At 32.3% G+C, this 26,912-nt stretch overlaps 1 protein-coding gene across 1 annotated transcript; it reads left to right on the top strand.

Moving 5' to 3' along the window:
• The first annotated feature begins 551 nt into the window (after nucleotides 1–551).
• On the top strand, nucleotides 552–26,912 carry LOC114332594 (general odorant-binding protein 83a-like). The gene is made up of 7 exons (XM_028282417.2): nucleotides 552–696; nucleotides 1,593–1,685; nucleotides 10,272–10,400; nucleotides 10,464–10,499; nucleotides 11,981–12,092; nucleotides 25,428–25,495; nucleotides 26,786–26,912. The coding sequence occupies exons 2-7, from the start codon at nucleotides 1,614–1,616 to the stop codon at nucleotides 26,801–26,803; spliced, it is 435 nt and encodes a 144-aa protein (XP_028138218.1). The 5' UTR covers nucleotides 552–696; nucleotides 1,593–1,613; the 3' UTR covers nucleotides 26,804–26,912.

Genomic DNA, 26,912 nt, shown 5'->3' with positions numbered 1-26,912 from the left:
TAAACTCTCATGCAAAAATCAGACTGCTATCTATCAACAAATGGGCGTTTTAATGAGTGGAACATGTAGAATATGTCAAATGACAGGAATTATGACAGGTGATAAATAGCGGTCTGATTTTTGCATGAGAGTTTAATCTCTGCTCGGAGAGTTTAAGTCTATTCTGTCGGACAAAATAAATGTGCCGTTTTCGTGGTCTGACCGTTCCAAATTTTTAACCTGTTCCATAATTAAAACTACCCCTGTTACAGTTTTCCCATATATCAAAGTTTATCCGACTAGACACCCTTAAGCTGCTAACAAATTTTCAGCTTGCTATTAATCAACTTTTTTCATACGCGGGATCCAGACCTATTATGAATATAGTGATATAATAATGTCATTGTATGTCCATAAACACCTATTAAAAACGAAGATAAAATATCAAATACTAAGTCTCACTAACGACTGAAATACGTCCATCAATGTCCGAATTAATTAACCATTGAACATTACTACCTATTAAAAATATGTATATAGGTAACAATAATTACGATATCATTTTTAATATGTTTTATTTGACTATAAAAGAACGAAAATTTGCAATTCTTGTACCGTTGTTCAACGTGTTCTACATTTAGAAAACGAAGTAATTTGCAGAGGTTAAAAAAATATTATTTACTTACTATTTTGAAATTTAGTGTTGGCCGCTTAAAGGTAGGGTATCGTTAGTTTTATTAGTCGTTCTAAATTTTAAGAATTTCGGTTATTTAAAGCCGAGGAAAAGTCATTAGAATATTGATTTTTTAAGTTTATTGTAAATTTTTTTGAAGTTATATTTCTTTAGGCGCGATTGAGAGTAAAATTTCATAAAACTGCGCGCATGCGCACATAGACAGTATGGCGTTTAGTTGCTGAATCTTTCAAGTTATGTATTAATATATCAGTGCAAGAAAAGGTGTGAAAAGAATATATTAGTGTTTTTAGTAAATATATTTATTATAATTTTTGTGTCTTTGGATTTGTCTTCCTCAGGAGTAAGATGAGTATTATTAAAACATTTTATTGTATATTTATTATAATTCACCTTCCAGTGTGTTTGTTACCGTGAATTGTCATTAGGTACGTCCGAACCGGTACAGACACAGTAGTCCTCGTAGCGCATTTGGTATACCATTCGGCCAGAGATCGAGAGGTCTTGAGTTCGACTCCGGAACAATCCTATACTTTTTTTTTATTTTTTTGAAAGCGGTAAGCACAAAATTAGTTTGGTGTTTAAAAAAATTAAAACAAACTGTTTAAAGTATATTTATTTTTGAGAAATCATAATAGAATTATAACTTCTTACGTGCGTACACAGTACACACACATTCTTTTTTTCCTTGATATTAACAGGTGGCGCAGAACTCTGTTTAATTTAATTGTCTCAGCAATAAAATTTTTTCGAATATATCGGAATGGAGCCCGTTACCAGTAGTATAAAAATATTGTTTGGAGTACTCTCTTAATTTCGGAAAAAAAATGAAATGTATTTTGTTTTACATGTTTCTTTCTCTCGTAGTATGGTAGAGAACAAGACTAGTTTAATATTATCGAATGTTTTCTTGTTCCAGTTATAACTTATAATATCGAAAATGAAAGCTGTTTTGGTACCAGTCATTTTGGGTTGTTTAATAGCTGCATCATATGGAGCATTGGACAGAGGTGTAAGTATAAAATTATATAAATAATAATTTTGCTGTAAAACTAAAACTACAGACGTCTTATATTTCAAATCATTCAGAGTGTCATAAATACCCTAAACAATTTAAGAAATCATCATAGATTATAATATACAGGGTGTCCAGAAATTCTACCGACAAAGGAAGACAGGAGATTCCTCAGATAATTCTAAGTTATTTTAACCCAATTCACCTAGTCCGAAAATCTAGCTCTAGCTAAGAGAGCTAGAGCTCTTTAAAAATAACGTCTTGTAATTAGTTTTTCTTAAATAACTCCAAAACGCTTCTACTGAGAAAACAAAAATTTGTACACATATTTATCTTCCACAGATACATCGATTCCATGCATTGCTAATTTCTAGTACCGGTCATAGGCGTCCGTTTTGGGTAGGGCAACAATTATTTTATCACGTAACTTTTTTATCTTTACTTTTTAAACATTTTTGATTCTGGATTATTAAATTGTGAGGTATGTTAAAACTAAAAGGTACTCTTCTTTTCAGTCGATAGGATACACCTTTTTCTAGAAAAATCGATTTATAATTTTTCTTTTTTTGAATTTCCAAAAAAAATTCAAAAAAAACTATTTAGAAATCTGAAAACTGGTACGTTTATTTATATTTCAGACATGAATCAATTTCATGAATTGCGAATTTCTAGTAGGGGTTAGATGCGTCCGTTTTGGTTAGGTCAACGGTTATTTTGTCGCATAACATTTTTGTCTCAATTTTTAAGCATTTTTGACTCTAGAATATTTAGTTATGAAGTATTTTAGTACTAAAAGTTACTCTTGCTTTAATTTGGTAAAATACACCGTTTTTTTTTTGAAAAAATTTTCCAACTTTTTTTTCAAATTCAAAAAACAAAACATTTTCAAATAGATTTTTGTAGAAAACCGTGTCTCCTACCGACTTAAAGCAAGAGTACCTTTAAGTACTAGAATACCTCACAATTTAATAATCCAGTGTCAAAAATGCTTAAAAATTAAAGACAAAAAAGTTGTGTGATAAAATAACCGTTGCCCTACCCAAAATGGACGCCTATAATTGGTACTAGAAAGTCGCAATGGATGGAACCGATTTATCACTGGAAGATAAATATATGCACCGATTTTAGTTTTTCTAAATTGAAGCGCTCAGAAGGTATTTAAGAAAAACTAATTACAAGACAGAATTACATTACAGAATGAGGAGGTTCTTAGAAGAATGGGGAAGAACCGAGAAGTACTAACCACCATCAAATCTCGAAAGTTGGAATACTTTGGACACATTATGCGAAATGAATCCAGATATGCCCTCCTACAAGCCATCCTGCAAGGAAAAATATTTGGAAAGCGAGGTACAGGAAGAAGAAGAACATCCTGGTTAAAGAACCTCGGAACCTGGTTCAACATAACATCTGTGCAGCTTTTCGCGTTGCTGCAGATAAAGTGAAGATTGCCATGATGATTAGGTGAATTCAGCTAAATTGTCTTAAAATTATCTGAATTATCTCCTGTCTTCGTTTGTCGGTAGAGTTTCTGGACACCCTGTATATTATTACTTTCTCTGAATGAAGTAAAACAAATTCGATTTCTAGTATCGATTTACAGCAAAATAACGCGATATGTGTGACATGGCGGCATGTGCTTAAAACAAGCAAAAGTTTTACTTCAATAAAATTAAAAATAATATTAAAATAAATTTTTGTTTAGACTAATTTTCTGGTAACGCCTTCCCGGTCGCAATAATTTGTAAACCATACGAATTCCGAGACAAAAAAGGCTAGGGAGATCTAAGAAGTGCATTTTCTTCATCATCTAAGAAGACAGACATTCTTTTATTTCAATTCATTCAAAGAGTGCCATAAACACCCTAACCGGTTTCAAGTTCCTACGCTATCATCAGAGAGCGTATACTCACTTTCTGTGAATGAATTAAAACAAATCCGACTGCTATTACCGATTTTTCTAATTTTTCACTGGAATTTTTGCCATACTGAGCAGGCAGGAAGTTAGATGCAATTCTTAGATCTCCCCTAGCCTTTTTGCTTCAGCATTCTTATGGTTTGCAAATTACAGAAACCGCGAAGGAGTTACCAGAACATTTTTTTATTTATTTACACTGTAACCACAGGGATTATTAGCGATTTAAAAAATATAACAAAAGTAAAGTTTAAGAGTCTTTAAGATAAATTATTGTGTTTTTAACGTTCATATTTACTCCTTCCTTGATATTCTTTGGGATGGTATACTTCTTTCTTGTTGTTTGATATGTTTTGCACTCAGTTAATATGTGTTTCACGGAGAGTGTTGTTCCACAGTTTTCACACATACGCGGCACAGTTCGCGTAAAGAGGTGTTTATGTGTTAGGTTTCTGTGTCCCAGCCGTAAACGTGTTATTCTCACTCGGTCGAGTCTGTTCGCTGTTGGTTGGAGCGACGCACTAAACACTTTATATTTTATTTCTGACTTCAAGTCATCGGGAGAAACCTCGTTAATAAGAATGGAGTCCTGGCTGAAGGATGCTAAGCGGGCTAGTAGATCTACTTCTTCATTTCCTTCTACATATACCAGAATGCGATGGGACAAACATAAAGTCGACAGTGATTTTATTTTTATTAGTCCAGGAACTGAAGCTTTTCACCTCGCAATTTATACAGAATGGATCGATTTGCTTGAAGATTTAAGAATAAGTAGTGGATAGTCCAAGGATCAAAATCTATATGATGTCGAAAGGCGCTTTTACCATAGGGGTGGTTGCCACCCCATCTCCGGAGTGGAAATTTTTTATTATATTTTGACCGCAAAAGTTGATAAAAACATTCATTCTAAGCAAAAAATGTTCTATACACTTTTTTGATAAAATTAATAGTTTTCGATTTATTCGCTATCGAAAGTGTTAGTTTTATATCTAAGAAATCAATGTTTTTGGTATAGATACTCATTTACAATTCACTCAATTTGTGCCGCAGAAAAAATTTTTTCAAACGTTCTTGGAAATTGAATAATCTACAATTTCATATTGAATAATTTTTTCGTATCTCTGATGCTAATCTTTCTATTCTGAAGAAAATGGCATTTTTTACCAAACTACAAAAATTCGTTATTCACTTTTAACTCCATTTTTTTTGAAAACTAATCATTATAAGCCAGTCAAACGTCTAGAACCTATTAATAAGAATCTAATAAAGGAGAATGAATAAGACCATTGACTAAAAACACCGCTACCTTACATTATTATGCTTCCAATTGGATTTCTCGTTTCTTTTTTTCAAAAAATATATTGATTTTTTTAACCGTAACCTTTTAATTTTTTATCTTATAAAGTTTGGTGATAAAGAATTTTATAGGTTTTTACAAGATCAATAAGGCTGTTAACATTAAATCTTTTTAAAGTCCTCAGTCTCAAAAAGAGGTGACTTTGAAAGGGTTGGTAAAGGTGGTTTTTGCATGTTATTACAAGTTTTAATTGTCAATAGCCCACTCAATTTTTGCCGCAGGAAAATTTTTTGCAAACCATGTTCTTGGAAATTAAATAAACTACAATTTCATATTAAAACATTTTTTCGTATCCCTGATGTTACTCTTTATATTCCGAAGAAAAGGCATTTTTTACCAAACTACAAAAATTAATTATTCGCTTTTAACTCCATTTTATTAAAAACTAATAATTTTAAGCCAGTCAAACTTTTAGAACCTATTAATAATACATAAATAAAGAAGAAAAAATAGGGGCAGTGACTAATGTTAATTAGGCTGGTGATAAGGGGGTTGTTTCCGATAAATTTTTTGCCGAAAAAAATAGGGACTTACATTCTTTTCATTATAAGTTATTTAATTTTTGAGCTAGAGACTTTTTTTATTTCTAGAGATAGATATTTTTAAACACTTTAAATTAGTTTCAATGAGTTATCCTCGAAAAATGCATAGATTTCCCGTCGTTTGACTTTGAATATACAATATTTAGCATTTGGCGAAGAAGAGCTAACATATAAAAAAGTATAGCTCGATTACTATTGGTTTAAGAAAAAAATTAAAAAACCAAATTTGTTTATTTTTTCAAAAGGTACATTTTTATTAAGCAAAGTTGTTTTAAAACTTTTTGAGTTATTAGCAGAAAACTGATTAAAAACATTGATTTTTTCGATATAAAACTAACACTTTCGATAGCGAATAAATGAAAAAGTATTGATTTTATCAAAAAAATGTATAGAACGTTTTTTGCTTAGAATAAATGTTTTTACCAACTTTAGCGGTCTAAATATAATAAAAAATTTCCACACCGAGATGGGGTGGCAACCAACCCCATGGTAAAAGCGCCTTTCGACATCATATAGATTTTGGTTCTTGGACTATCCACTACTTATTCTCAAATGTTCAAGCAAATCCATCCATTCTGTAAAAATTGCGAGGTTTTGTTCTATTCTAAGCTTCATTACTTGGACTATATTTAGGATCGCTATTTCTGATTGGATATGTAAGGCAATTGGATTCTTGGTGTAAAGACATTTTTGATAGTATAAAGTGAGCTGAGTGAGTCGGTTATTATGAGAGACGGGGATTGTTTCGACTCTTTTATATGGATAAGTGCTTGTAATATTGCATACAACTCTGCAGTGAATCAAGAAGTAATAGGCTTGAATTTAAATTTTAATGATGTATTGGGTGTGAGGATGGCTGCACCAACACCGTCTGATGATTTGGATAAGTCAGTGTATATCTTATAGTGATTTTTATAAGTTTCCATTTCTATTAAGAATTATTGTTTGATTAGGTCTGTTATAGTCTCACTTTTTTTGTATATACTAATACTTAAATATACTTACTAAGGTTAGTATTAATTTTGGGATTTGGTATTAACCAAGGTGGAGAAGTTGGGAAATTTGTTGGGATAATTTCAGGAAATTGAAGATGTAAGTCATGAAGGTTTCTCCGAATTCTTTCGTAAAATGGTGGATATATTCTTGTTGCAGAGAAAGTGCCTTGAAATCGATCTGTGAACGTATTGGTATAGGTAGAGTGTTCTTTATTACTGGCTATTTTAGAAGCATATGAGAGAGAAAGCTATTTGCATCGTAAACTTAGAGGTGGTTCTCCTGTTAAGCATTGCAAACTTTCAACTGGTGTCGTTCGAAACGCACCTGTAGCTATTCGTAGAGCTGTGTTTTGAACAGTTTCTAAGGTTTTCAATACTGATATGGACTTTGCTTAATGAATAAACTATCGCACTGTAGTCGAGTTTGGATCTGATTAAAGATTTATATATATGTAATAGTGTATTTTGATCTGCTCCCCAGTTTTTGCTGGAAATAGTTTTCATAATATTTAATCCTGCTTGGCATGATTTTTTAACTTCTGCTGTATGTTTTTTCTATGATAACTTTTTGTCGAAAACCATACCTAAAAATCGGACATTATTTGTCAAACTGAGGGTTTGGTTATATAGCTTCAGATGTGGAGTTCGAATGTTATGTTTTCGTGTGAATAGAATACATTTAGTTTTTGTCGGTGAGAATTGTAATCCGATAGACCTAGACCATGATTATAACTGATTAATTGTTTGTTGTAAATGTTTTTGTATAGATGTAGAGTTTTTTCCTTTGGCAAATAAAGCTAAGTCATCAGCGTATAGTCTTCCTTTGACAATCGGTTAGCATTGTTGAAGTATATCATTTATGGCTATTAGAAAAAGGGTTGAGCTTATAACTGATCCTTGTGGTACTCCGTTCTCTTGAACTTTTTTATCTGAGTTAACGTTGTCTGATCGAACTATGAAGCTGCTAGATTGAAGAAAATTTGATATGAATTTTAACATATTTCCTTTGATATTCCAATTATGCAATTTCGTTATGATATTGAATCGCCACACAGTATCGCAAGCTTTATTAATATCAAAGAAGACTGCGATACAATCTTGTTTATTTGCAAATGCTTCATGTATGCCTGACTCTAAGTCTATTAAGTTGTCTAGTGTAGATCGATTTTGCCTAAATCCGCTTTGTTGTGGAATAAGAAGTTTTTGTTGTACTAAATAACATCTCAGTCTTTTATTTACCATTTTCTCTAACACTTTTCATATAGTATTGGTTAAAGATATTGGTCGATATGATTCTGGTGATGTCCGGGATTTATCAGGTTTGAGAAGAGGTTAACCTGGTTACTCTGGATTAAATTATAAAGGTCTAATAATAAATTTTTTCCGTTGTCTGGAAGATGTAGTAGAAATGCTAGGGGGATACCGTCTGGCCCCGAGCTTGAATCTTTACCAGAACATTGGTCTCACTAAAAGTTATATTTTAATATTTTTTTAAATTTCAATAAAGTAAAATTTTCGCTTGTTGTTAATAGGTACCTACAGGGACATTTTTCTTTCTTTTATTTTAAAGCCTCCCTAATGTTAAATTTTTCTTCATCTTAATTTGTGATCTCTAACTTTGACACCAAAATTTTACTAAAACTTCCACATCCCCCAAAATTTCCACTAATATACACATTCTTAAATTTTTTTTATATCTGTTTACATCGTTCATTATTCAAATCATTTCCATCACAAGCATTCGTTGTCACTTTTTCTTTTATTTTTAATTATCCAAAATTCTGTTAATAAAGATAATATATACATAAGAAAAATAATAGCTTGTTTTATGAAAGGTACCTTCTTGAACCTTAAAATTTTTGTTTTGTTGGAATTTTGATACCATTCAATTCACCACCCTTCCATTATCTCCATCCCTCTCTAGCATTCTAGCATCTTCTAATTCTCGTTCCCTATCCTCGTTCTACCAATTTTTAAATCTTGTTCTTCAAGAGCAGGTCTGTACTCTTCTAGACTTTGCTATAAATAGTCTCGCTAAGCAGTAAGCCCGAAGGAATTTTCGGTAGTCTGCCGTCTGGCATCCCCTGTATGTGTCCTAGCGATCGTAGTCATTGGGTTCTTATTACCCATATCGCTGGGCTCTCCATGGAACTCTGTTAAATCCTTATTTTGTCCTTCTGATGCAAAAGCCGTTCTCCATTATACCCATATTACTAAGGATGAAAGAAGGCATATCTTCTGCTCTACACTTAACAAACAATAGAATATTTTTTAATTAACATCATCAAAAATCCACCATCGTCTTTGGTTGATCATCCACTTTTAACTAAGTTCCAAGAAATCGTTGGAGGTAGAATATAATTATTGTTTCTGTTATACAGGGTGTAACAAAAATACAGGTCATAAATGAAATCACATATTCTGGGACCAAAAATAGTCCGATTGAACCTAACTTACCTTAGTACAAATATGCTCATAAAAAAAGTTACAGCCCTTTGAAGTTACAAAATGAAAATTGATTTTTTCGAATATATCGAAAACTATTGGAGATTTTTTATTGAAAATGGACATGTGGCATTCTTGTGGCAGAAATATTTTAAAGAAAAATTATAGTGAAATTTGTGCACCCCATAAAAATTTTATGGGGGTTTTGTTCCCTTAAACCCCCCCTAACTTTTGTGTACATTTCAATTAAATTATTTTTGTGGTACCATTAGTTAAATTCAATATTTTTAAAACTTTTTTGGCTCTTAGTATTTTTTCGATAAGGCAGTTTTTATTGAGTTGCGGCTTCTTTTTTAATATGTTTACATAAAGATTTTATGGGGGTTTTGTTCCTTTAAACCCCCCAAATGGTTGTGTACGTTCCAATTAAAGTATTACTGCGATACCATTAGTTAAATACGGTGTTTTTAAAACTTTTTTGATTCTTTGTATTTTTTCGAGAAGACACCTTTTATCGAGATGTGGCTTCTTTTTTAATATGGTTCAAAATATACCTAAAAATGTAAATCATAAATAAATTTTCATATTATTACCAAGTCTCCATAATCGTACTTAACCATATACAAATAATGTGGTGGATTTGAAAAATATTCAAAATATCTTGATAAAAACTGACTTTTCGAAAAAGTACTAAGAGGCAAAAAAGTTTTTAAAACATTGTGTTTAACTAATGGTACTACAATAAAAATTAAATTGGAACGTAGACAAAAGTTTGGGGGGGGGGGGGTTTAAAGGAACAAAACCCCCATAAATTTTTTATGGGGTGTGTAAATTTCACTATAATTTTTTCTTAAGATACTGCTGCCATAAGAATGCCACATGTCTATTTTCAATAAAAAATATCTGATAGTTTTCGATATATTGGAAAAAATCGATTTTCATTTTGTAACTTCAAAGGGCTGTAACTTTTTTTTGTGCACATTTGTACTAAGGTAAGTTAGGTTCAATCGAACTATTTTTGGTCCCAGAATATTTGAATAAATTTATGACCTGTATTTTCGTTACACCCTGTATATTATAAACAATTCTAACAAAGTTATTTACCGGAAATACCGCCGACATTCGGATACAATTAGCGTCTCTTTGTAAAGACAATAAAGTCGACGTTACAAAGTGATAAGACATTTGCTCATCACACACACTACACATTAAAATATGATTGCGAAATCAATCGTATTATTCCAACGACCTTAGTTGTTGAGGTATTTAAGCTAAATAAAAAAATCTAACAAAATGATTATAGACACGATAATAGATTTTTTATTTTAGAAATTTCCACCAAAAATTTTGGAAAACCTAAATGAATGGCATAACAAATGTAAGAGAATGACTGGAACTACCGAGGCAGACATTACGGAAATGATTAATGGACGTTTTCCAGAAAACATTGCCATTAAGGTAGTCAGTCATTTATTATTTATAAAATTTTCCATTTTAATTAATACTTGTTTTTGCTTTTAGCGATACCTTTACTGCTTATGGGAAATTATAGTTGGCGTAAGTATTTTCATATTTTTATATGTATAGTAGACACAAGAATAAAAAAACCGCTAAACGCCGTAAAAATGAGTGACGCACTCAATATTCCAGCTACAAATGAGCTGATATGAATATTACTTGGCGCAAAAATTTATTTTCATTTTGATGGAAAATAAAATTCTAGTTTTATTTCGAAAGATTTTTTCGTAATATTTGCTAAATTTGAAGGAAAATGCGCTACAAAGAGTGAGTATCTTTGATAAAGTTTTGAGGTTCCTTTCTATTCTATATTGTTTAATGTAGATTTCGCTTTTAAACGAAAACAGTTCGTTTATAAGTTCGCAAAGTATGTGTGTTATTGCGTTGCCGCTCCTGCAATACTCAGATCAGATTTATCGATGGATTCTTATGAAGTTTTTTTTTCTAAATCCAAATCTGACAACGGCATTTCGATATTTCTAACCGTCTTCGAGGTAATCGACCTCAAAATCTAAAATGTGACGTCACAATATTTTTATTTTCTGCCGACACACTACACGTCCAGCTGAAATCGTTGCTAGTAATTAGGCTAGTTTTTTTTAATCTAGATTTGTTAAGCAAAGCATAGGTTATTTATATTTTCGAGTTTGACACTTCGTGAATGTCAAACTAAATTTTAAATTTAGTATTAGTAAAACATCAATGATATTTGATAGTGAATTTAATTATTATATAAAATAAATAAGGTGTTCAAAAAAAATTTGAGTATATTTTAAAAGCAATAATTTATTAACAGCTTTATACGAGTATACGGCTTCCCCTTTATGATAAATGGACTGCTCCATTTGGTATGAAATTAAAATATAGTCGGTTCGCTAAACTCGACACAACTGGCTAGTGATTTTATTAGGTAATTTTTCTGTTTTTTGCGAATTTTGCCAAAATTGGCCAAATTACTAATTATTTAGTAATTATTAACTAATTAGTAATTATTTTTTTTTGATAAATTGGCAAAATTATTGACTGAAATCACTAGCCAGTTGTGTCTGAGTTTAGCGAACCGATAGTATATGAAATAATAGCGTATGAAAAAATTATGGTCTGATATGTGCAATTACATCCTTCTAATGGAAAAAAATATTTGAAGATTTTTCTCAAATTAAGGATACCAACAACATTTTCATTTATAACTCTTTTATTTTTAATTTGACGAAGAATAGCTCTTCATGTTCTAAGATTTATGATGCAACAATCATATATAAAATTTTATTAATTTTATACGAGGTATATAAAAAATATGAATTTCGATCAAGTGTAAACTACCCTTATAGTTCATAACATTTAAATTATAATGATATAATTGCACAATAAAACATAATTATTAATTCTAAACTACTTTTCATAATAGCAATTTTCCATATTATGAATTAAAATACGTAAATAAACAAAGTTTTCGTTATGATAATGCTCGAATTTTCAGCTTGTTTTTCATAACTTCTAAACCACGACTCATTTTTTAGATCAAAAAAGGATTTGATATCGATGTTGAACAGATATGGCATTATTTACCAAACATGCATAAAGCTGACTACGTAAATTACGCTCTATGCCACAAAAAAGCAAAGGAAACGCGTAAGTACTAGTATATTCTAAATTTGGTTTGTTAGGTAACGTTTTCTTAAAATATTAGCCCTGCCATTGAGGTGAGCAATCATTAAAGCCACTATTAAAACCATTTTAACTTGCTACTTTGCTAAAAAATCTAACATTTTACCCTTTTTCCTGATAGCTCGATGAAAAATTTTGCAACATAATTTTTCACTCATAAGTGCCTTGAGGAAGGGTGTAGTAATGCGAAGGTTTATTTTTTTAAAATTTTTCTTCTTCTTTTTCTTTTTCTTCTTCTATTTGTGGAATTTATGGCTTTGATAAGAACCAATTAACATTAATAATTGTTAGAAATAATATTTCTAACTTAACAAGTAAATAAAAATAAAATAAAATAAAAATTTGTTGTAAATTCGAATTTATATTCGTATTGTTAGATAAAATCTAACGCGCGACTGCTGCCGTGAGAGAAGTGAGCGCGATTGTTCCCGGGTTAAGCATATCGTTTTAAGCTACAATTACATACTACATAGCTACATACCATTATCCCGGATTCGTCAGCCAAGACATTCGCCTCTTTTTATCTTTATGCCCTATATTTTGTCTCTTATTTGTGTATCAAGTTATTTATTGCAAGATTCCTTATTTTTCTGTACGTATTATATTTATGTTCGACATACTTTAGTTTTCTTTCTTTCATTCTGCGTTCACCTTCTCGTTCTTTCTTCGCACTTCTTAAAACTTCAAGGTCGTAACAAGTTTAACTGATGAAGTTTTTACAATAACTGTTTTATATGTCTAGATCTCAAAAGGATTAAGTCTTCTTATAGCCTCCGTATTAAGTATGCATGATTCGACTTCATAGAACAGTACACGTATAAGTATACGTAACATTTTTTAGACAATCATGTTCGCATGTTCGGCTACTCTAAATAGTTTTCGTTACGTTGCATTCCTTATCTCAGATATTATCTCAGACATTATCTCAGAATACAACTAGTCTAAGAGCTAGTGAACCCTCCGACTAACGGTCTTCCTGTAAGACTAGAAATTTGTATAGTGATAATTGACTTTTTGGCATATTTATAATACTAGTGAAGTCATCCATCTGGGCGTGATGACGTAGTCGATGATTTTTTTGAATGGGGGGAGGGGTCGTGTGATAGCTCATTTGAAGTGTTATTTGTAATATACCTACTTTTACTTTACTCCTCTTGATTCCATTTGGAACATAGGGCCTCTACAGTCCCCCTCCATTTATCTCTGTTTCTGGCCAGGGCTTTCACTTCTTTCCATGTTAACCCATTGTCTTCTAGCTCTCTGGTAATATTTCTTTTTCAGGATGTCATTGGTCTGCCTTGTTTTCTTTTTCCAGTTGGTTGGTAATCCAGGGCTTGTTTGGTTATATCATCTTCATTTATTTTTCCTTAATGTGTGTCCAGTAAACTTCCATTTGCGTCTATTTATCGTTTTGGCTATCGGCTCTTGATTAGTTTCTCTTTAAAGTTCCTTGTTACTTATCCGATTTGGCCAATATGTTTGCAATATTGGTCTAAGGTATCTATTCACAAATGTTTGAACCTTTTGTATAATCTTTTTCTCTATTTTCTAAGTTTCTGCTGCATATAGCAAAATGCTCTTTACATTTGTATTAAATATCCTGATTTTGGTTTTGGTTGTTAACTTATTGGACTCCCATGTTTTCTTCAGCATATAGAAAGCATTTTGGGCTTTATTTAGCCTTCCATTAATTTCCTCTTCTATTCCATCGCTAGCGTCAATTATGCTTCCCAAATAGCAAAACTTCTGTACATATTCTTCTTCTTCTCCTTCAATGAATATACCCATTACTCTTTCCGTATTTACTTCATAAGTTTGGTTTTTCTTGTGTTAATCTCTAGTCCTATTTTTCTTGCTTCTTTTGTCACCTTTTCTGTTTTTTTCTGCATATGTTGTCTTTTTTCGGACCCAAGACATATATCGTCTGCAAAGTCTAGATTTTCAAGCTGACCGAAAGCATTCCATTTGATTCCTGTTTTATTTTTCGTTGCCTTCTTCATGACCCAGTCGATTAAGATCAATAATATGGTTGGAGATAGAATACACTCTGACTCCACTGTATATGTTGATTGGTTCTGTGAGTTTCCCATTGTGCATGATTTGTGCGGTATAGTTTTCATAGAACATTTTGATAATTCTTATGTATTTTAATTGAATTCCATATCTCTTTAATATTTCCCACATATTTTTTCTCTGTTAATCCGGTCAAAGGCTTGTCTAAAGTCAATGAAATTTATATAGATTTTGCTCTGCTATTATATTTTTTGTTCTACAATGTTTCTTAATGTGATAATATAATCTGTGCATGTGTCCATGCTTTATTACTTCTGAAGCCCGCTTGGTTTGGTCTTAACTGGTCTATAGTTTCTTTCATTCTTTCTAGTATCATCCTTGTCATGACTTTACTCACTGTAGAAAGTAGTGTTATTGCTCTCCAATTGTTGCAATTCGTTTGATCTCCTTTCTTGGGTATCTTTACAATTATACCTTTTTTCCAATCATCAGGTAGGTATTCTCTCCTCCTGCCATATTCTGTTTATTAGTACATACAGGATTTCTTCCGATGTTTCTCTATCTGCTTTCAGTAGTTCTGTGGTAATGTTATCTATTCCAGCTGCTTTCCCTCTTTTCAGCTGTTGTATTGCTTTACTTACTTCTTTTTTGTGAATTCCGATCCGGTGAAGCTTAATTCTTTCTTTATTTCTTCATTTTCCATATCGTGTTCTATTATTCTGTTGGCATATACTTCTCTAAAATGTTCGATCCATCTCTCAACTATTTCCTTTTCATTCTTCAATATTTTCCCGTTTTTGTCTTTTACATGCTCAACGTTCATTTTTCCGCGCGAGCTTAGTTTTTTCGTCGTTTTATATAGAGTTCCCATGTCGTTGTTTTTTGCTGCTGTTTCTGCTTCTATTAACAGTTCTTCTTTATATTGTCTTTGTCGTTTCTCGCACTTTTTTTAACTTCTTTATCTTTCTCCCTATATTCTCTCTTCATTTGTTCCCTATCTCTTAGATCATTTTTTAGCATTTTACATTTAAGTAGTTTCCTTCCTTATATTTTTTCCCACGTACTTCTCGATAGCCATGGTTTATTACTTCTTTTTTGTATTCCTATCGTTTCTTTTGCTGCTTGTGTATATACATACTTGCATTTATCCCACAGCTCTTCTATCGTGGCATTTTCTGTGTTGTAACTTTTATTCTATAATTCTCTTAACTTGGTCTTATATCCTTCAGTACTTTCATTTCCGTCTTTGAGCCACTGAACGTTATATCTTTCTCGTTATTCCATTGGCGTTTTCTTACTTCTGGCTAGTTTGAGTTTCATTTTGGCTCTAGTCAACATGTGGTCAGACCCTATGTCTGCCCCTCTTATTGCTCTAACATCTAAGAGTGAGTGCCTCCATGTCTTATCTATGGTTATGTGGTCAATATGATTGTGTGTTTGTCCATCGGGGGATGTCCATGTTACCTTATGTATGCGTTTGTGTTGAAATATACTTCCACCTATGACTATACTGTTTGGGGTGCAGAAATCTGTAAACATGTTACCATTCTCATTAATTTGTCCCAATCTTTCTATCCCCATTACAGTTTCTCTTCCACTATTATTCGTTCCTATTTTGGCATTCATATGTCCGATTATCATCACAATATCTTTTTTATATTTATTTTGTATTTTATCGTATGCCGTCTGTAGCTGTTGATAAAACTCATCTTTTATGTCCTGTTTTTTTCATTAGTTGGTGCATATACATTAACAATTATTAGATTTTTATATCTCGCTTTGAATCTAGCCATTATTATTCTATCCGAGATGGCTTCCCATTCTATTAGGTCATTTGTTGCTTCTTTTGAAATCATGAATGCAACACCATTCTCGTGTCGGTCTTTTTCGCCACATTTTCCCGAGTATATAACCGATTTGTCGTGTTCAATTCTTGTTTTTTCCACATCCTTTCCATTTAATTTCAGATAATCCTAATATACTAATGTTATTTTTATCCAGTAATATAAACGTTAACATAATTGATAAAAAAGGGCTTAAGGCAGGTTTTGTTTATATTCGATTCAGAGTTGGACCACCATCTCCATATAGTAACTATTTCAGCATCCTTATGCATCATCAGTGAAGATTATGCAGTCACAAGAATACAAATCTGAAGGGAATACAAACATTCTGCCTCTTTTAAAGCAAACCATCGCGATGCGATGAACCCGCCTTTTGAGACGCAAAACAGCGACATCTCTCGTATTACGAGGAAAACGAAAAGCCCTAGATACAAAGTTTACTACTTTTTAAACAATTAGAATAATTGAAATAAAAATATAATAAACAATATTTTAAATCCAAGACTTTTCGTTAATAAACTGCTTTCTGGCTGAAAGCAGTTTATGGCTAGCAGTACTAGCCAGAAAGCAGTTTATTAACGAAAAGTCTTGGATTTAAAATATTGTTTATTATATTTTTATTTCAATTATTCTAATTGTTTAAAAAGTAGTAAACTTTGTATCTAGGGCTTTTCGTTTTCCTCGTTAACATAATTATTTATACAGGGTGTGCAAAAAACTTTTCTTTTTTTGTGTAAATTAATTTAATATTTTTTTTGTACACACTGTATAAATAATTATTTTATTAAAAAAGATAAAGGCAGTTTTTGTTTTTATTTGATTCAGAGTTGGACCACCATCTCCATATAGCTATTTCAGCATCTCATGCATCTTCAGTGAAGCTATGCAGTCACAACTCTGAAACAAATATCAACAACCCTGCCTATTTAAGGGAAACCATCGCAATACAATGATTCCACCTTTTGAGACGCAATCCAACGACATCTCTCGAAAACGAGGAAAACAACGAAAAGCCCTAGATACAAAGTTTACTACTTTTAAACAGTTAGAATAATTGAAATAAAAATATAATAAACAATATTTTAAATATAAGACTTTTCGTTAATAAACTGCTTTCTGGCTGCATCCTGTATCTCCGGCTTTTACAATATAAGCACAAGAGACGACGAAAATAGGAAAAAGCAAATAGAGGACACTTTGGCCACGCATTTACCTTGTCTCCGTCTAGGAAAAGGACCGAAAGACAGTTTCTAAATACTCAAATCTGAGTAAATATGAAAAATATAAAGACACTTTCTGTTTTTAGTTGATTCAGAATTATTTTACTGTTTACATTACTGAATATAGAATTAAATAACCTTTCTAATGAGATATCACACAACCCCTACTCTAATTTAAAAAAAATCATCGATTACGTCATCACGCACAGATGGATGACGTCACTAGTATTACATATTATATGCCAAAACATTATAATTTAAAAATAAAAATCGACATGTCTGAGTATTTCTCTTCGAATTCGCCCATTCTCGAAAAAATTAATTTACGCAAACTCAAACGTCCTCATTTATACTAAAGTGCCGCGCCCGCTTGAGTAGCAATTAAAAAACAAAGGGGTTTTCGATATTGTAGTGCAAAAAACTCTTCGGGATTTCATCAATCGATGTTTAAGGAATATCTACCTACCTTGGCAACATTGAAATTTTCAGTTAAATGTCCGATTCAGGGTTAAAAATGGCCGTTTTCGTAATTTTTAAACTTTTTAATCGCTTATATGTCAAAAATGATTCAAAATTGAATGATTCAAAAAACCTAAAAAACTTCATTCGATGCAAAAATAATGATTTTAGGAAAAACCCTAATCTTTCTCCCCGCCTGGCAAGGTGTTATGCTGTTCAGGATCGCCGGTCATTGTACACATTTCTTCTAAATGACTTACTCAACACACATACCTACTTAAATATGAGCCTTACAGGAGAAAGTTTATTTTACCCCTAAACTGTGCACTTTTCGATTCACCTGGTAGATACACGTGCAGGGCTGATGCCTGCCTGGTCATGGTTTTTAGCCTTGGTGTGCTATGAATTATCACCATAAAAATTTCTAGCCTTACAGGAGGACCGTTAGTCGGTTCACTAGCTCTTAGACTAAATGAACTACGTACAATTTGCAACATCTAAGTAAAAAAGAGAAGTTCTGAGTACTTTTCCCATGCGATAAGAAATCTGAAATAAGAAATACTACAGTATGTGACAAAATAAACAGTACTGAAATGAATATTGAAATAAAAAATGAATAACCATTTTCAATTTCGTTGCAACACACAACTACAGCCGCATCATTATTCCAGTTCAATCAGAGAGTGCAGCAAGAACCTCTACCGGTTTCGAAACTTATTAGTCTCTCATCAGGAGACACATATGCTGCTCTCTCTGACTCAACTAGGCCAAACTCCGGTGTAAAGTCACGGATTCCAACGAACGAAATGGCAGGGATGCCCTAGCGGCAACTGCTAGCAAAAAACTAAGTTTTCAATCTAATAGCACATAAAACACCATCCAAAAATGTTACTCTACATCCTACCAGTTTGAAAACAATGGGAATCTTCACTGGTAACACCTCCGAGGCTTCTACAATTTGCAAGCCATAACGGATGCTGAGACTAAGGAAGATATGGGGATTTTACAATTTATAATTCACGTCTCATCTGAATACGTCCCAACACGAATATTGAAATGTTTATGATTATTTATATATCTAGTATACATGATATAGCCTTGCAAACATTATTCACGGCGACGCACGTTCCCGATAAAACAGATGTTAAAGAAGCCCTTTGGCCAATGGTGAATCTACGGGGAGGGTAAATGAGGAAATTTCTTACCCTAATAAGGTCAAAAATTAAAGTTCAAAGTTCAAAGTAAAAAATGGTTCAACCATAAAAATATATGAACTGACATAAAACTGAAACCATAAAAAGACAAATTCAACCTAATAATCATGCTAATTAGGAAAATTCAGGGGAACTTAAAGCCTATAAGTTATTATTTATATCTTGTATGTAATCTGAGTTGTTTATCTTTTTTATGTCTTGTGGTTGGTTTTTCATTGGAAGTTCCCCTAAGGTGAATTTTCTCTCCCAAGGTAAACTTCTAGATCTTCCACTGCCTCTGGCACGAAAATTTTTTAAATCTAGTCCACAATTCCGAAATATCAGACGGTGGATCTGTCTGAGTCCTTCAACATTCCCCATATGTACGTATCTGGTGGCGATAAATCTGGTGAGTGGCAACTCACAAAACAATCGCGCAGTGTTCAAAGAGACTCCCTGGCAGTGTAACAGGTTGTCCCGTCCTTCTGAAACCATTGTAGATTTTAAGCTTGGACCGTTTTCGTGATCTTTTTCGTATGACCGAAAATAGTACTCTAAAATAAAAAAAATTTCTGCAAAACTGAGAACCATTCTGAAGCATCTAACATTATCACGACATTCACGTGCGTTATAACGACGTTCGGAAGCCACACAGTAAGTTTCGACGTCTCCAAAATTTGAAGCATACGAATTTCAGTACTGTTTATTTTGCCGCATACCGTACAAGTAATCAGACAAGGGAAAATATAAGGAAATGTGATTCATTAATAATAATCCCTTATTTAATTGTCCCAATTAATTCGATTGCACGAAAGAATCGTGTGTTCCCAGGTTATTTGTAGGTTTTGACCATAAGTATATAACTATTAATTATGTCTTTTCAATATTTAGCTTCAGACCAATTTCAACAAAACAACGTCATCAGCATATTTATTAGAGGAAAATGCCTCTAATATCCAGTTTTCGGCAAATAGTCCAGAGAAATAAGGTTTTTGTCGGCCCACTTGAGCAGCCAGGTTGCAAACGGATTTTTTGGGTACTATATACCTAATACATTATAAATACAAAAATGCCCGTCACAGTTCGGACGAGAAACTTAGTTATTAACAAATAAGGGTCAAAAATTGCAGTTTTTTCGTTTAAATCGCTACGGGTAAAAATAGAGTAATTAAATATCCTATTTATAATATTCTTCTTTTTTTAGATGAGCCAAGGTTTAAAATGGCACTTTTTGAATTTTGGTCTAATCCTTTTTTGTTTCGGAAAGTGCAAAATAAAAACTAAAGTTTCAAAAATGAAAAATGTGCTATAACTTTTGCGAAAATAGCCTTAAAAATTTCATATTGCAAGAAAAGTTGTGTCAAACATTCCGTATAATGCACAAAAAATTTTAAAATGATTCGTTAATTAGTTTAAATTTTATTCATTTGTTTATCACAAAGAGCTTTTTTTTCGCAATGGTATTGTTCAGAAAATAATAATCACATAGCAATTCTGTGGAAACCACGTGCAAAAATAATAGTTATATTTTTAAAAGATTGAAAAAAATCTTTAAAAAGTCGTTTTTATCACTCCGAAAAAAGTTTAGTAAAATAGAGTCATTTTTGGCTTCTAAACAATTTGAATAACTTTGTTAATATTGACTATAGAGTAAATCTACTTTACGATTTCAAAAGCTGGTATTTTTATACGAATTTTCAGAAAAAACTTTTTGCCTAGGTTAATTATGTTCAAAGTTAGCCACATTTATTATTTAATTCACAGTTACTTCTATATACATCAAATTCTCCTGTAACAGTGTTAGTTACCATACTACTCCGAAACGGCTTGGCCGATTTTTATAAGATTTTACACGTTTATCCTGTAGGACTTTGAAGTGGTTTTAATCTATTTTTTATACCCATAAGTTATAAGGGGGGTTGCCCACCTGACATTTTTTTTTATTTTTTTGGACAAAATTATCTACCTTAATTTAAAATGATGTAGAATTAAAAATTACATACAATACAACCCTTAATTTTCACTCTTCTATCACCAACCTCTATTTGTTAATAACCATCTATATTATATTATTGTAAATATTATTTACATCTATTAAATTCTTCTGTCACAGTGTTAGTTTCCATACTCCTCCGAGACAGCTTAACCGATTTTTATGAAATTATATATGCATATTCGGTAGGTCTTAGAATCGGTCGTAATATATTTTTCATATCCCTGAGTGATAAGGGGAGTCCCCCTAACACTTTGTAATGTTAGGTGGGGTTGTGTGTACATAAAATACTCTATAAGACTACGACTACATAGAAATTTAAAAAATTATGATCAAAAATCCATCAACAAGTTCCAGCGATATTATCGCAGCATATGTTTGCAGAATCAGTTTAATTTTTTGAGTGCACGTATTTTAGTAAATATTCCCCTCCACCGACCACGAATTAATTCCGTTCGAACGCCATTTTTAAAGCTTATTAACCACTCTGTTGAGGTTCAAAATTTACTGAAATTTTTACACACAACCTATATATATTCACTTTAAAATGGCTCTAGTTAGGTTGCTTAATTGTTATAAACAAAGTAGCCGTCAATTTAACAAAAAAAGTGGCTAACTTTGACAGTAGTTAACCTAGGCGAAAAGGTTTTCTTTAAAAATTCGTATAAAAGTACCAGCTTTTCAAATTCTCTTGTAGTTTTATCCTACAGTAAATATAAACAAAGTTATTCAAATTGTTTATAAGCCAAAAATGACTCTATTTTATTAAAATGTTTTCTGAGTGATAAAAATAACTTTTTAATGATTTTTTTAAATGGTTTGAAAATATGACTATTCTTCTGTCACGTTGTTTTCACGGAATTGCTGCATCATTATTATTTTTTGAACATTAACATTGCGAATAAAAAGCTCTTTGGGGTAAACAAATTGAATAAAATTTAAACTAATTGACGCATCGTCTTAAATTTTTTGTGAATTTTACGGACTGTTTGATTCAACTTTCCATGCAAAATGAAAGTCCTAAATTTAATTTCGCAAAATTTATAGCAAATTTTTTATTTTCGAAATTTTAGTTTTATTTTGCAATATTCGAAGCAACAAATAATCGGACCAAAATTCAATTAACGCTATTTTAGACCTTGGCTCATCTACTAAAAAAAAATATTATAAATAAGATATTTAATTACCCTATTTTTACCTGTAGCGATTTAAACGAAAAAACTCTCATTTTTGACGCTTATTTGTTAATGACTAAATTTCTCGTCCAAACTGTGATGGGCATTTTTGTATTTATAATGTATTAGGTATATAGTACCCAAAAAACCCATTTGCAACCTGGCTGCTCAAGTGTCCCGAACATGGTATATTTTTGCCTTATTTCCCTGGTGTAAAATATGATTTTGTTAAACTTCTGTTAAAATTACGCAATAAATATCAAAGTCTAAATTGTCCAAAGGAACATTTTTGTTTCACGTCCCTAAAAATACTTTCCACTGTTATATTGCCAACAAATGTAATTATTTTTATTAAGAGCCTACAGTAGCGCGTCATCAATATAACTTCGGAAGATAGTATGATACCCTTTTTGGAAATTTCTGCGAAACTTTGGCAACAGTGGCAATATTTGACATTATATAAGATCCATATTTTGACCATCTACTCATAGCCGCGCTAAATGGAAGTAAAAGGAAACAATTTTATTTATAGTAAATATATATTTATAAAAATAAACCAAAATGGGTGAAATTTTTATGTTAGAATAGGTATTTGCATAAAATAATAATAAAACAATAAAAAATAATCATTTCGTTGTGAAGCGAAACAAGTGCCACCTTATTTTATTTAGTTTATAGAGCGCTGAAAGCACTGATACTATTTTTGGAATAAGAAATCGCGTTAGCATTCGAAATATTTTTACGTAAATATACTTACCTATAAGTAAAACTCACAATTAACAATAATCTATTTTTTAATAGTCCAAAATAAACATTACTTTCCTAATGCACTACTGCACTGAACAGATATCGATACAGATAACAGAAGATAAGAGAATCGTGCCATTGCACTTTGAAATCTGACGCAGGTTTGTCAAAATGACAGTGAATATTTCTCTATGTTGCCTAATCAGTATTTAGTTATAATGTGTAAGATTTATTAAAAAGTGACAAGAAACCAGATCCAACACAGATCTTCAAAACTATATGGTGGCGAAAAAGGAAGCGAAAGTAGCAGTAGCAAAAGCCAAAGCAGAAGCGTATTCAAACTTATACAATCACCTTGATACCAGGACAGGCGAAACTAAGATATATAAAATAGTCAAATAGAGAGCAGAGAAAGCAAAAGATTTTAATCAGATTAGATGTATCCGAGATGAAAATAATAAAATACTAGTTCACGAAAGTGATGTCAAAAAGAGATCGAGAAAGTACTTTGACAGCTTATTAAATGAAGAATTTGACAGGCAGCCTGTAGAGTCAACGAAGACAGTAGCAGCAATGGTTACCAACATAACAAACGAGGAAGTGGCTTAATCGCTTCAAAAAATAAAGAAAGGAAAAGCGGTAGAATCAGATGATATTCCTGGGGAAGTATGGAGAGCATTGGGAGAGACAGGGACAAGGTGGCTAGCAGGTCTATTTAATAGAATTATAGACAAATGCCAGACGAATGGAGAAGCAGTATACTGGTACCTATTTACAAAAACAAGGGAGATATACAACAATGTACAAACTACAGGGATATAAAACCGCTTAGCCACACCATGAAACTATGGGAAAGAGTAATTGATAGACGGATACGTGAAGAGACTGAAATATCCGTTAATTAAGTTGGACAAATGCCAGACGAATGGAGAAGCAGTATACTGGTACCTGTTTACAAAAACAAGGGAGATATACAACAATGTACAAACTACAGTGATATAAAACCGCTTAGCCACACCATGAAAATATGGGAAAGAGTAATTGATAGACGGATACGTGAAGAGACCGAAATATCCGAGAATCAATTTGGATTTACGCAGGGCAGATCAGCAACAGATGCAATTTTCATTATAAGGCAGTTGGAAAATGGAAAAATACAGGAGTAAAGACACAAACGCTCATATGGTATTCATTGATCTTGAGAAAGCATATGGTAGAGTTCCTCGAGAGATTCTGTGGTGGGCACTCAATTGGAAAGGAGTCCCTGGTGAATATGTAAAGATTGTGAGGGATATGTATGAGGGAGTAACGACTAGTGTTAGGACAGGTGTGGGAGAGACTGATAAATTTCATGTGAAAGTAGGATTGCACCAAGGCTCTGTGCTTAGTCCGTATTTATTCTCATTAGTTTTGACTAAATAACAGCGAAACTACAGGGGAACATTTCATGGTGCTTAATGTATGCTGATGATGTCGTGTTAGTAAGAAATATTGAAAGAGACTTAGAATAAAAACTGGAAGAGTGGAGGCAAGCAGGCAACCTCTGGAGGAAAAAGGTTTAAAACTTAGTAGGAAAAAACAGAGTATTTGGAATGTTCATTTAAAGATGGAGTTACTACAAATAAAATGGTATCTTTGGATGGTGAACTGATTGTATAAAGCAATAATTTTTAGTGTGTACCTGGGAGCGGTATTACAGAGTAACTGAGAAATGATAGAGATGCATGCAGTAGAATTATAGAATTAGGGCTGGATGGATGAAGTGGAAAGAACCGAGTGGTGTGTTGTGTGATAGAAAAATTCCAATGAAGCTGAATGGAAAATTCTATAACACAGCCATAAGACCGGCCATGTACGGAACTGAATGTTGGGCAGTGAAGGAGAAAGAGGAACAAATAATGCATGTGGCGAAAATGAGCATGCTTAGATGGATGAGTGGAGTGACAAAGAAGGATAAAATTAGGAATGAGTATATTAGGGGAAGTCTAGGTGTGGCACCAATTGATGCCAAAATGAGAGAGCATAGGTTAAGATGGTTTGGTCATGTTCAACGTCGAGACGTTAATCACCCAATACGAAAAATAGCTTAAGTGCAGATTCCTGGAAGGAGTAGGACAAGAAGACCAAAAAAGACGTGGGGGGAGACGATAAGGCAGGATATGTTGTTAAAGGGGATTGACATCGATATGACCCAAGATAGAATTGTGTGGAGAAATGCAATTAGGGAAGCTGACCCCGCATAAGGATAAGGCAAAGAGAGTGATGATGAATGTGTCCGATTTCGTGTTTGAGATAAAAAATTGTAGTAGTTCCAATAATATGACATTCTAGGCATGGGATAAAAAGTTTAAAAGAAGGAGGTGTATTTTTTTGTTCTTTTCTTTTTAATAGCGATACAGGCTCGTTTTTTTTAAATGTACCTAGTTATATAGTAACTTCCACAAATAACTAACTCATTTCTCAAATTGGGCTCTGTACCGCCATTCTTTACTATATTACGGATATGTGTGAGAAATTCATCGACAAAATTAAAGCTGCAATCTTGGAGCGCGCTTTCCGTATTGATGACGCTCTACTGTAGCCTTTTAACACTATACAGACCATCGTAGGCAATCAATGTATAATGTTTAAATTAATTTTACAAATTAATTTTAGCTGGAGATGACTGGGTCGAGAAAATCTGGCAGATGCAAAAATGTAACCAAAAGAGAATCGATGCTGAAGTAAGTACGATTCAGAGTAAATCATTCGATAAGTAAATAAGGTAACTTCATTCACGAACATACAAATAATATAAATTAAAATAGATACTAATGTAGAATAGTAATTAAATTAGGTATATCAAACGAAAGTATACAGTCTGTTCCAACGAAAATTTGACCCCCCAGAAACTCAGAAACCAAGAGCTTCTTCAAAATTTAAAAAAACACGTCAATTTTTAATGGGACGGGGACGAATTTTCATGCAAATTTCATGCCCTCACATGTAACCCCCTACTGCCCCGCATCGACCCCCACTTTTTTTTTAAATAGCAAGTGTGGTCGAGTGGCACATCATTTGAAAGGTATTTTTTTTCTCTAAACGACGCTCTATTTTTTTATTTACGTAACAAATTTAAAGATAATTTTGGACTTTATTAATTTGAGACAAAATTATAAATTTGTTAAATCCAAAATTATCTTTAAAGTTATTCCGCAAATAAAAAAAATTAAAGGATCCTGTGGAAAAAAATACCTTACAAATGATGTACCACTCGACTACATTTGATATTTAAATAAATACTGGGGGTTGATGCGGGGTAGGGAATAGGGGAAAATTCGTCCCCCTTTCAATACAAATTGACATGTTATTTTTTTACCTCTGAAGAAACTCTTGGTTTCTGAGTTTCTGGGGAAGGGGTCAAATTTTCGTTGGAATAATCTGTATAACAATAATACTGTGTGAGGCAGTTACATTCTTATTTTCTTCATTTTCATATAACGTTGAAGGTTTGACTAAACAAGTGACCATTACAATATCTTGTTCTTCTTCTTCTACCTCATTTTTAGGCAATTATATCTCTTTCTATTTCCATGCGTTGTGCCTTCAACTTGTACTCATACATTCAAACGCAAATGACAGTTCAGTGTTGCTGGTTGCGGTCAATTATGCTGTGAGCTCTGAAATAATCTATTTTAATGATTATACCTACACTATGATAATATTGTTGCTAATTAATATATTTTGGCAAGTAATGAAAACGAATTGACATCATTAATTAGAATAAATAATTATAGATATTACTTTTATAGTAAACAAAAACAAAGAAAAATATATCTGACAAGTAATGACATAAACGTGGCCATGATGAAAAGTCACATTCTAATGTTTTGACAGTAATCTTGCTTTTGTAGTAAAAATACTATAGTAGACTTCTTGTTTAAGTTCTTTTTCTCGCTTTTTCGTTGTGAAATATTTAAGTTGAAAAAAAATAACTCCTAGTGTTTATTAAAATACAATTTATTATGTTTCAGCATTACATCTTCTTCTAAAGATAAGGTACTCAAATTCCACTGATATAGTCCCGCTGAAATTCCATTGGTATTTGGTAGTATATTATAATGTAAAGAAAATTAATGAAATAAATGAAAATAAAACCTA

The sequence above is a fragment of the Diabrotica virgifera genome, chromosome 2 (genome assembly GCF_917563875.1).
Source record: "Diabrotica virgifera virgifera chromosome 2, PGI_DIABVI_V3a".
NCBI classification, from domain to species: Eukaryota; Metazoa; Arthropoda; class Insecta; order Coleoptera; family Chrysomelidae; genus Diabrotica; species Diabrotica virgifera.
This window is presented reverse-complemented; position numbering and strand designations above follow the sequence as displayed.

What these genes read in the sequence shown, in the direction of transcription:
- LOC114332594 (XM_028282417.2), top strand. Translation starts at nt 1,614, where the DNA reads ATGAAAGCTGTTTTGGTACCAGTCATTTTGGGTTGTTTAATAGCTGCA. An exon ending in ATGGAGCATTGGACAGAGGT is followed by an intron (nt 1,686 to 10,271) that starts GTAAGTATAAAA and finishes TTTTTATTTTAG; the next exon opens with AAATTTCCACCAAAAATTTT. An exon ending in TATGGGAAATTATAGTTGGC is followed by an intron (nt 10,500 to 11,980) that starts GTAAGTATTTTC and finishes CTCATTTTTTAG; the next exon opens with ATCAAAAAAGGATTTGATAT.